This window comes from Chaetura pelagica, unplaced genomic scaffold, assembly GCF_000747805.2.
Source record: "Chaetura pelagica isolate M959 unplaced genomic scaffold, ChaPel_1.0 scaffold422, whole genome shotgun sequence".
In the NCBI taxonomy this organism is placed as follows: Eukaryota; Metazoa; Chordata; class Aves; order Apodiformes; family Apodidae; genus Chaetura; species Chaetura pelagica.
In genome coordinates, this window is record NW_009952444.1 from 63,304 (window position 1) to 83,120 (window position 19,817).

Below are 19,817 nucleotides of genomic sequence, written 5' to 3' on the forward strand. Positions count from 1 at the left end.
CGGGCGGACGGGCCCGTTATGGGGGGGTCGGGACCCGCCTCGGCCCCCGGTCTGTGCGGCCCCGGGACCGCGAGGGCCGTGGAGTTTCACAGAGCTCAGTCCTGGCGGGGTCAAGAGGGGGGGATTGGCAGGGGGGACGCTTCTGTCGTGCCCAGTGTCCCTCACAGGGCACTCTCACCAGGCCACAACATAGGGGATCGTTTCCAGACTGTGTGTTTTATCTGGTCTGGAGGAATTTGTGTGTGTGTCAGTGTGTGTGTCTGTGTGTCAGTGTGTGTGTCTGTCTGTGTGTGTCTGTCTGTGTGTGTGTGTGTGTGTGTCTGTGTGTCTGTGTGTGTGTCTGTGTGTGTGTGTGTGTGTGGGTGTGTGTGTGTGTGTGTGTGTGTGTGTCTGTGTGTCAGTGTGTGTGTCTGTCTGTGTGTGTCTGTCTGTGTGTGTGTGTGTGTGTGTCTGTGTGTCTGTGTGTGTGTCTGTGTGTGTGTGTGTGTGTGGGTGTGTGTGTGTGTGTGTGTGTGTGTGTCTGTGTGTCAGTGTGTGTGTCTGTCTGTGTGTGTCTGTCTGTGTGTGTGTGTGTGTGTGTCTGTGTGTCTGTGTGTGTGTCTGTGTGTGTGTGTGTGTGTGGGTGTGTGTGTGTGTGTGTGTGTGTGTGTCTGTGTGTCAGTGTGTGTGTCTGTCTGTGTGTGTCTGTCTGTGTGTGTGTGTGTGTGTGTCTGTGTGTCTGTGTGTGTGTCTGTGTGTGTGTGTGTGTGTGGGTGTGTGTGTGTGTGTGTGTGTGTGTGTCTGTGTGTCAGTGTGTGTGTCTGTCTGTGTGTGTCTGTCTGTGTGTGTGTGTGTGTGTGTCTGTGTGTCTGTGTGTGTGTCTGTGTGTGTGTGTGTGTGTGGGTGTGTGTGTGTGTGTGTGTGTGTGTGTCTGTGTGTCAGTGTGTGTGTCTGTCTGTGTGTGTCTGTCTGTGTGTGTGTGTGTGTGTGTCTGTGTGTCTGTGTGTGTGTCTGTGTGTGTGTGTGTGTGTGGGTGTGTGTGTGTGTGTGTGTGTGTGTGTCTGTGTGTCAGTGTGTGTGTCTGTCTGTGTGTGTCTGTCTGTGTGTGTGTGTGTGTGTGTCTGTGTGTCTGTGTGTGTGTCTGTGTGTGTGTGTGTGTGTGGGTGTGTGTGTGTGTGTGTGTGTGTGTGTCTGTGTGTCAGTGTGTGTGTCTGTCTGTGTGTGTCTGTCTGTGTGTGTGTGTGTGTGTGTCTGTGTGTCTGTGTGTGTGTCTGTGTGTGTGTGTGTGTGTGGGTGTGTGTGTGTGTGTGTGTGTGTGTGTCTGTGTGTCAGTGTGTGTGTCTGTCTGTGTGTGTCTGTCTGTGTGTGTGTGTGTGTGTGTCTGTGTGTCTGTGTGTGTGTCTGTGTGTGTGTGTGTGTGTGGGTGTGTGTGTGTGTGTGTGTGTGTGTGTCTGTGTGTCAGTGTGTGTGTCTGTCTGTGTGTGTCTGTCTGTGTGTGTGTGTGTGTGTGTCTGTGTGTCTGTGTGTGTGTCTGTGTGTGTGTGTGTGTGTGGGTGTGTGTGTGTGTGTGTGTGTGTGTGTCTGTGTGTCAGTGTCTGTGTGTGTGTGTGAGTGTCTGTGTGTGTCAGTGTGTGTGAGGTGGGGGAGGGCAGGGAATCCAGCAGGATTAGCCAATTTCAGAAGTACAAATGTACTGGCACATGATACTGTTTGAGTTTCATTTTTGCCCCGTTTTTGAGCCTCAAGATGTTGTCAGCAAAGTTGTTGGTTGCTGAAATGTGTTAGATCAGATACTAGTTTCCAGGATTGTAGTGAAAGCACTGGAGCTGTGTGTCAACTCTAAATTAAACCTTAATCCACCTCAGATACATTTCCATACACTGTCCCCAGGAGCTGGGTGAAGCAGAGGCAGCAGGTTTGGTGCTGAAGGCTTCAGTCCCCTCAGGACTTCCCTTCCTCAGTGCCCCTTTCACTGAATTTTTATGACCTTGTCACCCAGGTGTAGGAACCTCCCATTTCCTCCCTAAGTGGATGGGGTTGAGGTGACACAAGTGGAGGAGCAGGTCACCTTGTTTCTGCAGCACTTGGGTGGGAAGCTGGTCTTGGCATTTGCACGTGGATTCAGGAGGGAGATTCAGTTATCACCTGCTCTGTGTTTCCAGCTCGAACCACCTTCAGAAATGCCCCTTAAGGGCAGGTGTTCCAGACTTTTGGGAAAATGGACTTGCCTGAGGGTGGATTTTTGTTAGGTGTTGAAAAAGAAACAAGAAGAAGGAAGGAAAGTAGAAACAAAAGATAAAATCACTAGGTCTTGGTCTGTCCTTCCCTTCCCCACTTCTTACCAGAATCCTTTTGTCTTTTCTTCTGGGAATTCCCATCCTGCTGTAACAAACATCTGCCCAGTGCTCCGACCTGGATTTCTCCTGACACTTCAACTTGTCATTCGTGCTACAAACTGTGCCCCAGAAAAACATCAGGTTTTGTGAGAATTCCAGGACTCTGCTTCCTGCAGGATGGGGGATGAAGGAAGGATAACAAACTGGTTCTACCTATCCTTTGGGGGGCTGCATCCTCTCTTCCTGGAAGAAGAAATGCAGAGGGTTCTTCTCCAGGGCTGAAATGCAGGATGAGATCCTGAATGAAGAATGTTTGCCTATGCAGGGGGCAATGATCTGTAGTCCTTGAGCTATGGGTTGGGGTTCTAGGAAGGGAATAAGAAGGAACTAGAAAAAAACAGGTTATCCTGACTTAAAAGGAGCAGCTGTGTTTGGGGTTGACCTTGGACTTGTATGGACTGGCTGGAAGTGTGAAACAATCCCAGGGTTTCACTCTGTAGCCTGGAGCTGGCAGGAGAAATCCTGAAATGAATCACACAATTCCCTGGGTTGGAAAAGACCTTCAGGATCACCAAGTCCAACCAGGAGCCACTCTGGGACTTGCACAGACCCTGGGCTTGAGGAGTTTCCCTCTCAGGGGACTTCTCAGAGCATCCCCCTGCACCCGGGGCTGAGCTGGTCCCTGGGCAGTGCTGGCTGGGGGTTGCTCCTGGGGCAGGGAGGGTGTGCTGGGTGCCATGGGTGCTCTGCTCCTGGCTCACAGGGGCTGCTCCTGGTCTCCAGTCCCAGCCCTGCTCCAGCCCAAGGGAATTCCCCCTTTCTCTCCCCTCCTGAACCCCTGGCACACAGCCCCCCCCAGCCTGCACTGGTGGAAAGTGCTTTTGAAGGCTAGTTGAAGGCTTTTGAGACTAGTTGCTCATTTCTCCCTTCTCACTGTTGAGCACTGCTGGGAATCAGTGTAAACAGGGGATTTTTCTCCACATTTTCCAGAATTTTTTGGAAGAAATGAGGTAAAATGAGGGCAGAGTGTCTCTCTTAGAGCAGAGAGGTGGAAGAACTGAAATAAAAGCATATGTGGGGGGGGTTGTGGGTTTTTTTAAATTGTTTTAATTTAAAAATGTCTTTCAGCCAGGTAAATTCAAGGTGGGCTGAGCAAAATTCCATTCAAGTGTGACACTTGGAAGAGCAGCCTGGGACAGGCAGCCGGGGGGCCCTCCTGGTGGGGAAGAGTGAGGCAGGAGGAGGAGCTGGAGGTGTCAGTCGCTGTGCAGTGAGGAGCTGTGCCCATCAGCACTTGGTGTGCAGGGCAGTCAGGGCCTGGTGTCTCCCGTGGTCTTTTTAGGGCAGCTCCACAATGGATGGGGGTGATGGAACTGCTGACCTGGTGATCAACAAGAGGTTTGTGTCTGAGGCGGAGCTCGAGGAGCGGCGGAAGAGGAGACAAGAGGAGTGGGAGAAGGTCCGGAAACCTGAAGATCCGAAAGGTATGGGGGGGATGTGAATAGTTATAGGGAAGAGATGGGAGAATATTTCACTTTTGTGGAAAAGGGAACCAAAAGGTGATTTGTATTCTGCAAGGTCAGAGGGTTTTTACATGAAGGAGCTAAACTCTTGGTGATTTCTAACATGTCTTGATTTGTTCCTTCCCCTCAGAATGCCCAGAGGAGGCCTACGACCCACGCTCCTTGTATGAAAGACTCCAGGAGCAGAGAGAGAAGAAGCAGCAGGAGTTTGAGGAGCAATTTAAATTCAGTAAGCACCAACAGTCACTGTTCTGACCCAAACCCCACCAAACCTCCTTCCTTGTGTGCAGCAGGTCTGAACAACACCAGGCATGTGCCTATGTGTCTTGTCTGCCTCTCCAAGAGAGAGACTTCAGAAAAGTATTCCTGAAACCCTGAATTTTTCAAGGGTGGCAGATATTCCTGCAGGTAACAGGTGGTGGGCAGCCAGGGAGCACTGCTCACATGTGAAACTCCAAAGTTAACTGCCAGCTGTGAAGCTGCATTCCTGGACAGGGTGGAACACTAGGCGTACTGGGCACATTCAATACAAAAAAAACAATCCCTGGAAGTGTAACCTGGTTCGGTGACTCTTGAGCTTCTGCTTTAACACCGCTTTTTATTGATTCCTATTTGAATCAATGCAAAGAAATCCTCTTGCAGCAGCTCTTACATTTCCAAGCTGGAATTAGTTGATACAAAATTGATGTGAGGCCTCAGATTACTGGTTGGAAGAAGTAAGCATACAGGAGTTGATTCAGAAAGGAAATATTTAACTCTTCCAAATTAAATTGAAACCTAATTTCTACTAGTGTTTGAATTTCTGGTTTTCTAGAAAAAGCCTTTGCATTGTACCACCTCTTGTCTGTGCTGCTGAGTGCAAGGATTCTCATGAGAACTAGAAAATTCTTAAGTCAACCATTTTGGGAAAAGGGAACTATTGGCTCTGTCTAAAGAGAAATGAGGATGATACTGTGGGACTTCATTTTCAGGTGGGTTCTGATCAGTTTTGGTTCTTTAGCTGGAAGCTTTACCCTCCCAGTTATGTTCTTTAAGCTCCAGTTGGCAACTGGATTCTGTCTGGAATTCCTCTTACATAAAACTGTGGTTTAGAATGGTGAAGGTTGGAAGGAACTTTAAAGATCATCAGGTCCCAGCCTTCCTGCATGGGCACGGACACCTCCCACTGACCAGGTTGCACAAAGCCCCATCAACTAAGTACCTTTAAGTCTGGCACAAGCTTTCAGTCCTGTTAGGTAACACTCCTGCCCAATTTGGCAACTTGTGACAAGATTTGTTCCCTAAGATACTTGGATTTGCCTTAAAATACTCAGTCTTTTTTCTGTCCTTGGGAATTACAGATGTAGGAAGTGGGGAGTCCTTTGCATCAGAATGAAGGATGAGACTTGGGAAGAGCTGTGTTTACATGAACACAGACTTGGCTTCTCTAAACCTTTTGTGTAGATAAAAACAGGTACACAGACCAGCATTTCCTTCTGCTAGGTTCTTCAGCCTTGCAAGAGTGTCTTCCTCTTCCAAGGATAATAATTTTCATAGAAAGTTACAGCATTTGGAATGAAAAATAACACAGTATTCTCTGCAGTACAGCTTTAGACGTTTTCTTTCTGAATGATTATGGTCAGTAGAAGTCTCCTCCTGTCTCTGAAGTTTCTCTTGTGTTTTTTGTGGTGAGAAGTGCCTTGGAGTCTCCATCTGTACCTACAGGATCCTTCCCAGCTGGAGGGTTTATTTCAGTCAACTTCTGATCCCAGTCAGCTTTGGTGATGTGACTAAGCAGTTCTTGTCTAAGGAGCCACCAGAAAAGTGCCTGCTGTCAACCTGGCTGGGAGAGGCTTCTAGTAACTGCCTCAATTAATTTTTTCCCTTACCCAGTTGTTGGAGATCTGCAATGTCTTCCCTTTGGTTCAGGAAACCTGTAAACCAAGTGCTGGAATGAGCCCTGCATTCTTGGACTTGGAAAGGGTAGGAAATGTAACCTCAAATAATAACGGATCTCTAGATCTCTTCTGTCAGACACAGATACTTGCCAATGATCAGGGGAAATGGATTTCTTAGCTTGATATTAGTGATTGGGACTTGACTGTGGGGGTGAAGATCAAAAAAACAGGTGGAAAAGCCAAAAAATCTTCTTGGGAAATTAAACTGGAATGAAGACTGAAGGTGCTGTTTGGGTTAAGATTTCTCAGGCTGACCACAAGCAGCAAGACTTGGTCTTTCTGAAAAATAGATAAATTTTTTTAGGTTGGATTGAGGAACATTGCCCTTTTGCAGAGCAGAAAATAAAGGATCTTCCTACTGCACCACTGTCTCCTTTCCTACCAGCAGAGCTGCCTGTTGAGAAGGGATTGATTTTTATTTGGAAGTTAGGGATTGTCTTGCTTCTGCTTTTTTTTGTTAATCCCAAGTTACTCATGATTTGCTTTAGGAATGTGCACTTCCTATTTTGAGGCAAGATTTATGGGGAGAAACTCTATGGTTTTTCCAGTTACTGGCTGGTTTAAGGACAGTTTTTGGGGGGATGGGCTTGACAGTGGCTGGAACCAAACCCATGAGCCATCATTGCTTCATGTGATTCTTCCTGGTTGGTGTTACCCCTTCCAAACAGTGTTCACAGAGGCTACTGTTGTGAAAATTTTGTTGATTTTCCTTAATTACAGCAGCATTTCCTGAATGATGTCATCAAACCCAGCAACATCTCATGGCTCCCTATGGATTGTGTCTTGCTTTTCTCTGTAGTGATAGAGTTGGGTTCAAACTGTGTCCATCCTCTGTCATTGTGGGTGTGCTGGAATGTACTGGTAGCATCTAGCATCATGAGCTGGAAAGCCTTTAGATAATAATCATAATCAAAGAGTATTATTTAGTTCATAATAACAATTCTTAATTACAGAATCCAGCAGGTAGTTTGTGGGGTTATCCCATGACTTTGTGCCAGTTGTTCCCCCTCAGCAGCATCAGCAACGTCACATTTGAGCCGTGGCCCCTGAGCTGCCTTTGGGGGGCAGTTCAGAACCACTAGAAGATGTTCTGAGGAAATGGTGAAGTCAGGCAAAAGAAATGGCTCCTCCCTAAGTGGTTTGGGCTTATCCATGTGCATTCTTTCCTTTATTCAGAAAATATGGTGAGAGGCTTAGATGAAGATGAGACCCATTTCCTTGATGAGGTTTCTCGGCAGCAAGAGCTACTAGAAAAGCAACGGAGAGAAGAGGAGCTGAAAGAGCTCAACGAGTACAGAATATCCTTTGCATGGCAGCTCCATCAGGAGCTGGGATTTGTGTCATTGACACCTTCTGTAAAACTGCTTCACAGGACATCAGCAATGAGTGACTTTGAAGTTGAGTATTTTCACTGTAGCTCGAGTCTCCCACTCATGTTTGATATACTCCCCCCCATAAGCCTGTGGTACTTTTATTTCCTTCTCCCCACTCCTGATTGTTTCTTTCTTTCCATTACTGAGGGCATGAAACAACATAGATAAAAAGAGAGAGAGAACATAGAGGCAAACCAGCCTTTTGCTTCTCATCTTTTTGTCTTCTTAGTAAAAAGTAAATATCCTTGTGTGTTTTTAAAGAGCATATTGGCTGTTTTTAACATACCTGTTTGAAATAATGTTGGAATTACACCATCTCTTATTCTCCTTGAAGTACTAGACACTTTTTCCCTTGCTGGTAACCACAGGATAAGTTAAATACATATGAAGCATCTGTGCAGACCTGCTGACTTCCTTCCAGAAGCCAGAGCCCTTGGAAACCCAGCACCGTTGGGTAATCACACTTTGGTTTTGCTGTTAAGTGCCAAATTTTCATCAAGATGTGCTAGAAAATAATATATGATTTTTTTTCTCTGTAATCAGTGCCAGTCAAGGGAGGCTGGAATGATTTGAGGATTTCTGCACTGTGCTAAATGTTGGAGGTTTATTGAACCTGTGCAGAACCTGATGGTTTTTCTGCCTCCTGATGAACCCCATTGCTCTTGAGTCATCAGTGACTTAAAGCACAAGTTCTCAAGGATGCTTTGGTATAAATGAAAGAGTTTGTGGACACAAAGAGGTGACTAGAACCACTCAGCAAATAAAGCTGAGTGGTGCTATTGTCACAGAGATCCTTAGTACCTAGTGTTAATGTTTTACAGCTTAGAGCAGGTGTTCTCTGAAGCATCTACCCTGTCTCAGAAATGCCTTTAGGAAAAAGCAATTATGATGCTTTTTTTACTTCAGGAGCAGGTAAATTAATTTGGAATGCTTTTTGTTTTGTTGGCTCTAATGGGTGTTCATGGGATATGTTTAGTCCCAGTGATGGTTGCTGGTGGTTGTGGCTGACGCAGGGATGTGCAGTGTGAGGTGGTGCCTGCTGTGAATTAAACTGTGGAACTCCTGCTGGTGGGGTGAGGGGAAGCAGAATGGTTTGTGTTCATCTCATAAGAAACTGAGAACTGCCCATTCTGTTTCTTTTTTTATTTAACCATAATATTTCAAGCAACCTCAGAGCAACTTGCACGATGACTCGTCTATATTAGAACTTCTTGCTGGGGTTCTTTTCAAAGGAGGATTTGTATCTGCAGGTTGTGGTAAAATAATGGATTGTCCCTACAGAGACAAAAAGTGGGCACTGAAATGTGCTGGATCTGCAGGTGCTCTTTTGAGTTTATAGGAGGAATGTCAACCCAATGGGTTTGGATATTTGGTCTCTTTCCTGGGATAACACTGGTTTTAAGCCGCTCAGAGGCGTGAATGTCATGGTAAAACCTGTGCCAATATTCAAGTACAGAGCATTTTTTTTTCTTCCCTTCTCTCCCCTCCTCCATTTGGGCAATGGCATCCTGCATGGAAGTGAAAAAAGGCTGTAATTTGGATTCTTTCGGGTCTTGGGGTCCCTCAGCCAGGCTTTGGCAGGGCAGTGTTCAAATGTGACAGAGTAAGGAACCAAGACGTGGAGATTGAACACGAGTGTGTGGGATCGTGTGGTGCAACATCCGTGTTGGACACAGTGAGCTCTCAGGTTCCTCCTGGTAGCCACGGGATGGCACTGCTGTGCCAGAGAAGTAAAATTGGACAGTCTGGTTTGGACTGGTTAAGACTTTCAGTTGAGGTAGGGAGCAGTCTGGAGGATTGCTGTGTCCTTAGGAAGTTCCCAGAAGGAAAGGGCATCCGGGGTGGTTGGGGACTCTGAGCTTCAGAGGCAGGTGTGAGGGGTTTTGATTCAGGTGTTCAGTGGGGAAAAAACAACAACCCTGTGACTTCAAAACTATGGGCCATCACTATGAAATGCACTGTCCACCCTTTACCTGCAGTAACTGGGGCTCCTGTGAAGCTCCAGGTGATGGTTGTGTCCCCCGGTCAGTGGGGTGGTAGAGAAAGCTCGATTTAGCATTTTAAGCAAATAATACCCTTTTAAATGAGGCTGATTTGTCTTTGCTAATTGCTGATTTAAAAGTTCTGCAGAAGATTTTGTTAATCCACTGGTACCTCATTAACAGGAGCTTTGATGGACTTCGTGTCTAAGAGGGGACCTGATTAATGTCTATAGATACCTGCAGGGAGGGTGTCAAGAATGGGACAGTGACTGTTCAGTGGTGCCTGTGACAGGATGAGGGGAAACTGCACCAACTGACAACACAGGAAGTTCCACCTCAACGTGAGGAAGAACTTCTTTCCTGTGAGGGTGACAGAGCCCTGGGACAGGCTGCCCAGAGAGGCTGTGGAGTCTCCTTCTATGGAGACTTTCAAGCCCCACCTGGACACGTTCCTGTGTGACGTGCCCTGGGTGCTCCTGCAGGGGGGTTGGACTTGGTGATCTTCAGAGGTCCCTTCCAACCCCTGTGGTTTTATGTGTCATCAGATACAGTGGGCACCAGCCCTGTTGTCAGGGCAGGACTAGATCCTGCCACAGAAGACAACCTGTTTAGTGGAGAGTGCCTTAATAACAGACCAAGGTCCTTCTTATCTTGTCTAAGAACCTGCTTCAGCTTCTCCACCTCCTGACAGGTTTCAGCTGCACCCACCTTGCTCACACTGTTCTAAGCTGCTTAGTTTTTCCTCTGCAGTCACAGTCTTTTGGGGTGAACATTGGATCACACTGACCCTCACTCAGACCTGCCTCCTTGCTCTTGGACTTGGTGGCCAAAGTGGCAGGAATTAAGGCCTTCGCAAAGAGTTGAGCTGAAAAGTGACAAGTGCTAAACTTAGAACACAAATACGTTGATCCCTGTAGAAGGGGGAAGTATCAAGTTGCCCTTTTTTTCCCCCTCCCTTTTTGTTCTTTTTGTCCACTCTGACCTTTTTGTTCTTCTAAGACCCCTGAAGCAGCACCAGGCCCATGGGTGTGTTTTGGGTGCTGGGTGGGTTGTGCCTTTATGACTTGAGAGCAGCAGCTCCTGCTCTGCTGCCTGGACACCTGTACAGAGAGAACTGGGATGGCTTCTACAAAGAGCTCCAGACTCAGAGGATGAAGTCCCTCTGTCTTGGCTGAAGGTGCCAGCTACATGTCTTTACAAATAAGTTTATTTAGTAGAAGATGTGAATGAACTTTGGTCACTGCTGCTGGCAGAGCTCCCTAAAGATATCAGAGAGGAAGTGTCTGTTCTCTCCATTCCTTCCTGCTTGATCCTTAACCCTTAATTCACAGCACTCTCACCAAAGTGGGAGTCAGCATGGACCCAAAGAAGGAAACTGAGAAGAAATTGCCCATGAAGTCAGTGGAAAGCAAGAACAAATTCTCTCAGGCAAAGCTGTTGGCAGGAGCTGTGAAGCACAGAAGGTTAGTTTCACACCTCTATAAATGCATGAGGAACGGAACCCAGTTAGCAGTGGAAAGGGAAGCAAGCCAGAACTGCCTCCAGAGAGTGGGAGGTGAACCTTGGCCTCTGGAGAAGAAAGGGTGGAGGTAGAAGAAAAGACCAGCCTTGTTTCCATAGGCTCTTCTAAGCTGTGGGAAAAACATGAAGCAGTTCTACTAGAGAAGTGTGTGTAAAGCAAGTGGGTGACTCTTCATTCTAGACTGCCAGGCTTGGGCAATCCTGCCTGGGGACCTAGAGGGAATCTGTTTTCCAGCTCTGTTTGGAAAGTCACCTCACTCATGTCATTTCATTCAGGTTTGCATCATTTATGTGTCTAAAATTGGTGGGTATAATTGGTGCTGAGGGCAGCACGGGGGTGGGTGGGTTTTAGGAGAGAAGAGCTTTGGGTGCCCCTTTGATCCTGACAGCATCAGGCAAACTTCCCTGGCTCCTCCCTGATTTGCAGTGGTCCATCAACACCCTTTCCACCCCAGGGGGTGGCAGCTGGGCTTGTAAGCTGTTTCTTTGCTGGCTTTGGGAGCTACTTGATGGTCTGATCTTGACTTGCAGACACAGCTGCTACAGGTTACAGAGAAACTGAGCATGTGGAACCCGAGTTATTCCTGCCAAAGTTATTTCCCTCAGTCTAGGACACAAGATGATTCCTGATGCCTAGAAATTCAGTCAGTGTGTTAATCTGTCCCAGGGAATGAGAAATTATTTTAGCAGCTTACCTTTAGGGTGTGTTTAGCTCCCAGGGCAGCAGCAGTTGCATGCAGACATGAAATGCAGTGAGTCCTTCCACCACCTACTGGGGGTTGCCTAGTTGTTTGGGTTTTTGGAGGGCAAAGAGACCCCCTGAACTGATAACAAGCAGTCAACAGTGTTTGTTTTTTTTTTTTTAACTAGCAGGACTTAACCCAGCAGGGGGTAGAGAAGGAGCTGGGCAGAGCTCGGTGCAGATCTGAAGGCTGCAGATGGCATCTCTTTGAGGAGAGCATCTTAACTGACAGGCCAGCACCATTGTGGACTTGCTTTGCAGTCTTATATTTTTGCCATCTCATCTTTTACAGCAAAGTGGCCAAACCCAAGTGCAGGGGGAGCTCAGGATCTCTCGGAGTTTGTAGGTTCCTGTACAGGATTTATTCCTCCCCTCACAGAATAACCTTTTAATTGTTCTGCTGTTCTGTCAGGGACAGGAAAGAGTTAATGCTTAAAAATGCTCAGCTGAAGCTGGGAAGCATTTGTTTATATGAATGATTTAGGACTGAGAACATGCCAGAAGGAGAAAAGAAACTGAGAAGGGACAAGGAGGAGATGCAGGATTCTGGAAACGCAGAATCCAAGTAATGCTCCTTTCCCCCAGCACCACTCTGGACCCAAAGGGGCTGCTTTCTGCTTCCCACCTGCAGCTGGGTGGGAATGGATGTACAATCTACTGGGCTTCTTACAGGGTGCAACATCTCTACATGTTTTAGAACAAGCTCTCTCAGTGCTTGAAGGAGGGAAGGAAGCTCCAGCAGGGGAAAGGCAGCTCTGTTGCACTATCAAGCATGGTCACCATCCCCACTGGCTGGAGCTCATGCAGCCCCTGCCCTCCTCATCTCACACTTCCAGTGTAACAGGCAGCTCAGGTCACTGTGTAAGAGGTCTGCCTTGGATTCCCAGAGGTGTGTGTCTGTTTCCCAGGAGAACAGGTGATACTTGCAGTGTAGGTGTTAACTTCTAGGATCCTGCATGTTCCCCAAGGAGCCCGAGTTGGCAGCAGTTAGAAGTGGTGATGGCCACTGGGGACCCTGATGGCATTTGCTGTGACATCTGAGACAAAGATGTGACTTTAATTTCACAGTAATGAAGTCGTTGCTTCTGAGGAACAAGACACTTTCTCCTTTTTTCCACAGTTCAGATGGTGGCAACAGTGTGAAGAGGTTGAAACTAGATGGTGATCATGACGAGAAGAATCAAGGTACGTCCTGACTGCTGCACGTGGGAGCTTGTCTGTCTGCCACCTGAACAGCCACTGACTGGCTGTTAAATATGATAGAGGATTGGGATTTCTGCCCCTTCATTCTGGAAGACAGCACAGGCTGCAGCTGGCAGGTCCTCTCTTAGAGCAGCAGAGATGGGAACTCTTGGCACTGACAGCCTGCCTGGAAAGGGCTGGAGGGAACCTCTGCAGGTCATCAATCCATCCCCTGCCTAAACCGTTCCTGACAGATGTTTGTCTGAGATGCTCTTGGATCTCCACAGATAGTGAGGGGCACCCTCCTGAGGCAGTTTATTCTAATGCTTAACTGGTTTTGCCCTTGAAGAGTTTTACCTGATGATTATTAGGAGTCTCCACAGCTGCATTTTGAGCCTAATGCTTGTCCTGTCGACAGGAGACCTGGAGAACAGCTCACCCCTTTCATCCTCACAGCAGCATTTATGGAGACAGGCTGAGGGAGTTGGAGGTGTTCAGTGTAGAGAACAGACCTTAGAGCACCTTGCAGTACCTGAAGGAGCTCCAGGAAAGCTGAGGAGGAACTTTGGGGAAGGGCAGGGAGTGAAAGGACAAGGGGGAATGGATGAAAACTGGAAGAGGGAAATGTAGGTTGGACATGAGGAGGGAATTCTTTGGTGTGAGGGTGGTGAGACCCTGGCCCAGGCTGCCCCATCCTTGGCAGTGTTGAAGGGCAGGTTGGATGGGGCTTGGAGCAACCTGGGCTGGTGGGAGGTGTCCCTGCCCATGCAGGGGTGGGACTGGATGGTCTTGAATATCCCTTCCAACCCAAACCAGTCTGGGATTCTGTGATTTGAGGCATCTCATCCCCCCACTCAGCTGTTGTGCAATGCAGTGATGTTACCCATCCTGAAACCAGTTTGTTTCAGAATATCCCAGTGAACCAGAGGAAAAATGAAGCTGCATTTTCAGCTGTCAGGGCTGGGATTGACTTGCTGTCAAGACCCTGACAGGAACAGAGTGAGCTGCACTGGTGTAATGACAACCCAAGGCACTTCCTCAACCTCCTTCTGTTCAGTAAACTTTCAGAACACTGGAAATAATTAATTAGACATGAAAGATGGGAGATGTTGACTAACAGAGCGATGAAATAGAACTTTTCCCCAACTATGCTGTTCTAACACCAAAAAATATTCAATTACATGCAGCAAAGCTATTTATTCTTATTTACTGAGTTTGCTACTTGACAAGCATCAAACTGACAACTTCAGAATAAAAAGCTGTAATGGCAGCACAGAGCTGGAGCTAGAACTAGTGATGAGGGGGAAAAATAAAAATCCCCTGAGGTAGCAAGTCCTTCCTGTCAGAATAGTTTTATTGCAGCCTAAAGCTGCCTGGTGCTTTAATTAATCCTGCAATCACCCACTGCTGCTGTGGCAGTGGCAGGTGAGGGGCTGGAAGCCAGCTCAGAGCTGATGGAAGCCCTTCCTGTACTCCTGCCTGACCCCACTCTGATCCCTCCTGCAGGGCTGGGGCCAGTTCTGGGGTCCCCAGCACAAGAAGGAGATGGAGCTGTTGGAGAAAGTCCAGAGGAGGCCATGGAGATGCTGGGAGGGCTGGAGCAGCTCTGCTCTGGAGACAGGCTGGGAGAGTTGGGGCTCCAGGAAAGCTGGGGAGGGGCTTGGGACAAGGGCAGAGAGGACAAGGGGGAAGGGATGAAAACTGGAAGAGGGGAGATTGAGGTGAGACATGAGGAGGAAATTCTTCACCATGAAGGTGGTGAGAGCCTGGCCCAGGTTGCCCAGGGAAGCTGTGGCTGCCCCATCCCTGGCAGTGTTGAAGGGCAGGTTGGATGGGGCTTGGAGCAACATGGGCTGGTGGGAGGTGTCCCTGCCCATGCAGGGGGTGGGACTGGATGGTCTTTAAGGTCCCTTCCAACCCAAACCAGTGTGGGATTCTGTGGTTCTCTCCTTTCTGACTGAGGTCCCTTTCTTGCAGACCCGCCCCCCTGTGTCCCCCTGGGGAGCAGCTCGGGGGGCTCAGCCCTGCACTGCCCCTCAGCCGCCGTCTGCATCGGGATCCTGCCCGGCCTGGGCGCCTACTCAGGGAGCAGCGACTCGGAGTCCAGCTCGGACAGCGAGGGCACCATCAACTCCACTGGGAAGATTGTCTCTTCTGTCTTTCGTAGCAACAGTTTCTTTGATGGTCCATAAGGAAACCCCCTCCGTGTGTCATGTAGTGCAGAGTATCTTCCAAAGCCCTGGGGGGTGCTTGATGCATCCTTCTGCCCCAAACATAACCTTCCTAGCTGACCTCTCCACTTTAATACATGCAGATACTCCTAAAATAACTCATATCTTTTTTATTTTTCCCCTTTTACTCCCTCCAACTTCCCGTTCCTGGGATGCATCCAGAGCCTGGGAGACAAGCTTGCCACCCCAAACCAGAAGGCACATCTAGTGAAAGTCTGAGGGTAGGGAGGAGAGAGCTTTATCTTCAAATTGCTACGGAAAGCAAGAATGCTGATGATCCAAGAAGTTTCTACAAGACTAACAGGCAAAAAAACACTCACTTGAAGCAGTGAAGTCTTGTAGGAAACAGCCTTGTGTTCTGTTTTCAAATGTCATTTTTATTTGGTATTTGAGAAATGGGGGCAGAACAAAAATCAAGCAGATGGTGAAGGGTAGATTATTACCATGACACTGTAACAAAGTTTTAGTGTTACATGATTAAAGACATTCTGAATGCATTTTTTTTAATCTCAGCTTGTGCCATTCATAATTGTTCCCATTCCATTAAGCAATTTCTGCTCTACCCAGCCAGCCCCTTCCTCAAACCACTATCCAAGCCAGTTCAAGCCAGTGTCCTACAAACATGAAGGTGGTGATGGAAAGCTCTGTCCGTGGATGGGTTCACAGGAGCTGCAGGTGTCTGCTCTGCTCTAAGGTGTGTGGCCAGTCACCCAGCTTTTCTGCAGCAGTGTCCTGAGGAGCATGAACCCAGAGTGGGTGGGATGCCCCAGTTCAGCCAAACCTCTTTGTGCAGAAGCTGGACAACTTCACCATCCTTTGCTGTGGGTTTTGAAGCTCTGTTGGATCTAAGAAACCCAATGTGGGCAGGTTTAGGGGTGGTGTGGACCAGGAAGCCAGGCTGAGGACCTGGCCTTTCATCTGCCTGCAAATGGTGCTGATGGGAGGCTGGTGGAGTTGGAGCAGCTCAGCTGGACTGCTCAGAGGTGGGAATGTCTTGGTGACAGTCCCCTCCCAGCAGCCCTGCTCTGTGGATGTGCTCCCAAGGGCAAGAGAGCAGCTGCTGGGTGGGAGCCACAGGGCAGTGACTGGAAGGTGGCACTGAGTGACTTGTAGGAGAGAGCTGGGCCAAGAGCAGTGAGACCTGCAGGCCTTTGGGAGGACTTGTACCTTGGGTTGAGGCTGAAGTTTCTCAAAGGGAAGGAGAGTTCTGCTCACATTGAAGCATTCTTGGCCAAACACCCTCTGTTTGCACGAGCCCTTCCACAATCAGTCCTTACAAACACACTAATTCTTTCCCTGTTCTCCTGGGCTGCCTGACTCCTGCTCTGCTCCTGAGTTGCTCCTGCCTCTTCTTTAGCAACTTCAGTTATGGTGTTTTCAGGTGGAAATGAGTTAGATCTCTTGCTTTTGGTGACCTCCATCACACCTGGCCATGGAGTGAAATGGAAGTGGAGCGCCAAAAAATGCTGGTTGTTTTTCAAAAGCTGCATTTTTAAGAGCTGGGTCAGCACTGCTTGTCTCATGGCCCTGCAGAGCAGCTGCAGAGCTGGCCCTGGTCCTCACTCCAGCCGTTAGTCCCATATATCCTCTTACAGTCAGAAACCATCTGACATGACACTGCTGTGCTTCAGAAGACAAGCTGGGCTGTGAAGTGTGCAAGGGAGGGAGGACAACTCGGAGGGGGCAGCTCTGGTGGCAGCCTCACCCCGGGTCCCTGCTGGAGAACAGCAGCTCCAGCAGCACTTCAGTCAGGGGTGGCTTTAGGTGTCGTTCTTGGAAGCATCTTCTCCCTTCGCTCTGCATGTGCTCCCTCCCCAGGGACAGCTTCATAACTGCTCCTTGGCTGGGCTGGTTGCTCCAGCTTTGCAGAGGTGTTAAAAAAAAAGCAAACCAACACCAACCACCCAACCAGCCCCCACAAACAGTCTCCAAGCAGAAGAGCCTCCTTGCTAGTGCAGCTGCATGGCAGGGTCTCTCATGGAAAGAACAAACCACCTCGTTTTCCCAGAGCCCCAGGCTGGCCCTGAACTGCAGCCTCAGTTTGACACACAACGTCTGGCCAAGGCTGTGACTCCCTTTGGAAAAGAGGGGTGATGGTGGTTGATTGTTTTTCCTTTCCAGGGGGCTTTGCTAGACCAACATCTCAGAGAATCACAGAATTCTTGTGGCTGGAAAAGACCTTCAAGATCATCGAGCCCAACTGCTCACCCAGCCCTGCCAAGGCCCCCACAGCCCCACATCCCTCAGCACCATCTCCAGGGCTTTGAAAGCCCTCCAGGATGCCCCCTGGGCAGCCTGTGCCAGGGCCTGACAGCCCTTTGGGGAATAAATTGTTTAAAATCTTCACTCTAAACCTCCCCTGGGCAACTTGAGGTGTTTTCCTCTTGTCCTATCACTTGTTCCTTGGGAGAAGGACCCACCCCACCCTTGTCTCCTAGGCAGTTGCAGAGCCAGCAGGTCTCCCCTCAGCCCCCTTTTCTCCAGGCTGGACACCCCCAGCTCCCTCAGTCGCTCCTCGCTGTGCCTGGAGCTGCCCCAGGGCCTCACCCCCAGCTCTGGCCAAGCTCGGACACTGTGAGGCAGCCCTGGTGGCAGTAGTGACATCGGTGCCATCCCGGGAGTGCCAGACGGCAGACGCAGCGTGTGCAGGGGGCTTCAGGCTTTCCACAGACCAACCTCCTGTTGCTGGTGGGGAGAAGGGAGGAGCTGAATTCTCCCGGAGTTTGGAGCAGGGTGTGATCCCTGCAGGATGCTCCTGCCACCCATCCCGCTGAGCAGAAGCAGCAGCAATTAGCGCTGAGGGTGGCACGAGCCTGACGGGAGCTGCCAGATGTCACAGCCCAGCCCATCACCCCCCCAGGCAGCCAGAGCTGCTGCTCCTCAGCCCAGGACACACCAAGAGCCCCCCCAGGCTGGGGTGCTGCCCGGCCTGGTTCCTTGGCTGCTTTGCTGGAGCGTCCCTTGCAAACGAGGCGGTGCCGGGACAGCCCGGGCAGCTGCTGGGACATCGGGGGGCAAGGAGGGGCTGCCCCCCCATATACTGGCTGATGAGAGAAGCAAAGGGTTGCTGCCTGCCCCCAGACACCCATATTCACTTGGGGGGGGAGAACCAAGGGGGTGCTGCCCCCCAAGTATTAGCTGATGGGGGGAGTTCACCTCCACCTTCAGCAGATCCCATTCGGGTGAACACCTGGGGGACCAGGACAGCCCGTCCTGGGGTGACCCCAAGGCCCAGCACCACTGACCACCCTCCCAGACCTTCCCATCTAGGAGACTCTTGGTCTAAATGTCCAAGTTTCTTTATTAACCTGAGTATAACAAATATAACATGTACACAGTATAAAAATGAACGTGGGGCGCTGACAGAGGTACAGGCACAGCACAAATACATGAACTATACAATGACCAGTTCATTGGATGAGAAGAATATATTAAGCATTTCATTGTTTGGAAAAAAAGCAAGTTTTAATTGTAAAAATTGCATCCTGTTCCACTGAAATGATACAAAGTACATTCAATACCGAAAAGTGACTGAAGTGAGCAGGGCCAGGGCCTGGCCTGGCTGCTCAGCGTCCCCCGGGGCCAGGGCTGTACAAAATGGAGCCAGACGCTTCTCTGGGGCAACTGGAAAGAATTTAGCAATTAAATTAAGAAGTAGGAAGTGTTTCTGGGGAGGGTGCTCTTCCCTCCTGCGCTGTCGGGCTGTGGGGACATGCAGGGGCTCTAGGCCGGCTCCGAGTTGATGGGCGGCAGGTTCTGCTGCTTGAAGTACTGCACAACCTGCTGGGGCAGCTCCGCCAGCACCGCCTTGGCCAGGGTCTCCTTGGGGGCCTGAGGGAGAGAGGGAACAACCAGCGTTCAGGGCAGAGCCAGCGTGGCCAGGCTGGCCCCAGCTCCCTGCATCCCACCCACACCCGGGAGCTCAGGGCCTCACCAGCCCCCCAGGAGGGAAGGCAGGGATGGTGGGAACAAAACAGCCTCAGTAGGGTGGGAAGACCAGGCGTGGAAGTGTCCAAGGGCAGGTTGGATGGGGCTTGGAGCAGCCTGAGCTGGTGGGAGGTGTCCCTGCCCATGCAGGGGGTTGGGACTGGATGAGCTTTAATGTTCCTCCCAACCCAAACCAGTCTGGGATTCTAAAGAATGGAGACACTCTGGTGATCTGCAAGAAGGGGGAAGATGAGCACTGCCTGATTTTTGGCATCCTCTGGCAGTGGCAGCAGCAGCCACGCTGGGCTGACTCCTGCATCACATCGGAGCTTTTGCTTCCTTTTTTCCTTCTTTCATCAGCCTTTTTCCAGGCCCCCAGAGTGGGTTGGGCAGTGGTGGTGGGAAGCCACCCCACAGAGGGGACACGTGCAGGGCCAGTCTTGGCATCAGCCCTTCCACAGGTGCAGGGAGGGTCCGGGGGTCCGGGTCTGACACCCGGGACACGGACAGCCCAGCACTGAGCCTCCAGGACATGGCACGTCGTGGGGGCTGGATGTGGGGGGCACCAGCCTGGGGCTGTGGGGAGGGACATGAGCCCAGACCCACCCCAGCTCGCTGGCAGGACGCTGCTGTAATTAACTTCTTCTGACGAGGCGCAGCAGAGAAGGGGAGATGCTCAGATGGAGCTGCAGGGCACAGCTGCACCTGCCTGTCCCCTCCTGCAGCACCGACTCAGTCCACGCCAGCCCTGCCAAGGGTTTAGCTGGGTTCCCTGAACCTTCTGCCTCCTCCTACCCAAGGGCTGCTCCACGTCCAGGTTTGAGAAACACCTCCCCCTACACTTTCTGCCTGGGACCCCCTCCCGCCGCCCGCACTCACGTTGCGGAAATCGCGGAAGGGCACGAACTGGACGATGTCCCTCAGGGCCTCCTCGCCGGTGTGGGAGCGCAGCACCCGCCCATCCCCGTCCAGGAACTCCATGGCGGCGAAGTCGGCGTTGCCCACCCCCACGATGATGATGGACATGGGCAGCCGGGAGGCCTGCACCACCGCCTGCCGCGTCTAGTCCATGGCGGTGATATCC

General features: G+C 50.1%; 2 protein-coding genes across 3 annotated transcripts in view; one reads left to right on the plus strand and one right to left on the minus strand.

The window, feature by feature from the left end:
• Positions 1-3,663: 3,663 nt before the first annotated feature.
• On the plus strand, positions 3,664-15,008 carry FAM192A (family with sequence similarity 192, member A). Of its 2 annotated transcripts, XM_010008507.1 has the most exons (7): positions 3,664-3,799; positions 3,969-4,067; positions 6,952-7,073; positions 10,460-10,593; positions 12,514-12,578; positions 14,136-14,138; positions 14,553-15,008. In XM_010008507.1, the coding sequence occupies exons 1-7, from the start codon at positions 3,670-3,672 to the stop codon at positions 14,765-14,767; spliced, it is 768 nt and encodes a 255-aa protein (XP_010006809.1). In that variant the 5' UTR covers positions 3,664-3,669; the 3' UTR covers positions 14,768-15,008. The 2 variants fall into 2 exon arrangements, with proteins under 2 accessions (XP_010006809.1, XP_010006810.1); XM_010008508.1 differs by lacking the exon at positions 14,136-14,138 and having other exon boundaries at positions 14,553-14,869.
• Positions 15,009-18,529: 3,521 nt separating this feature from the next.
• CPNE2 (copine II) overlaps positions 18,530-19,817 on the minus strand; it is a 49,174-nt gene continuing 47,886 nt past the window's right edge. The window contains 2 exon segments of the mRNA XM_010008509.1: positions 18,530-18,637; positions 19,613-19,805. Coding sequence (XP_010006811.1) covers positions 18,530-18,637; positions 19,613-19,805 — 301 coding nt within the window.

Excerpts from the sequence above, each read along its gene's own strand:
- FAM192A (XM_010008507.1), top strand. The coding sequence starts at position 3,670 with ATGGATGGGGGTGATGGAACTGCTGACCTGGTGATCAACAAGAGGTTT. Across the intron at positions 7,074-10,459 it reads AAGAGCTCAACGAGTACAGA|AGCACTCTCACCAAAGTGGG; the intron begins ATATCCTTTGCA and ends CCCTTAATTCAC. Across the intron at positions 10,594-12,513 it reads GGAGCTGTGAAGCACAGAAG|TTCAGATGGTGGCAACAGTG; the intron begins GTTAGTTTCACA and ends TTTTTTCCACAG.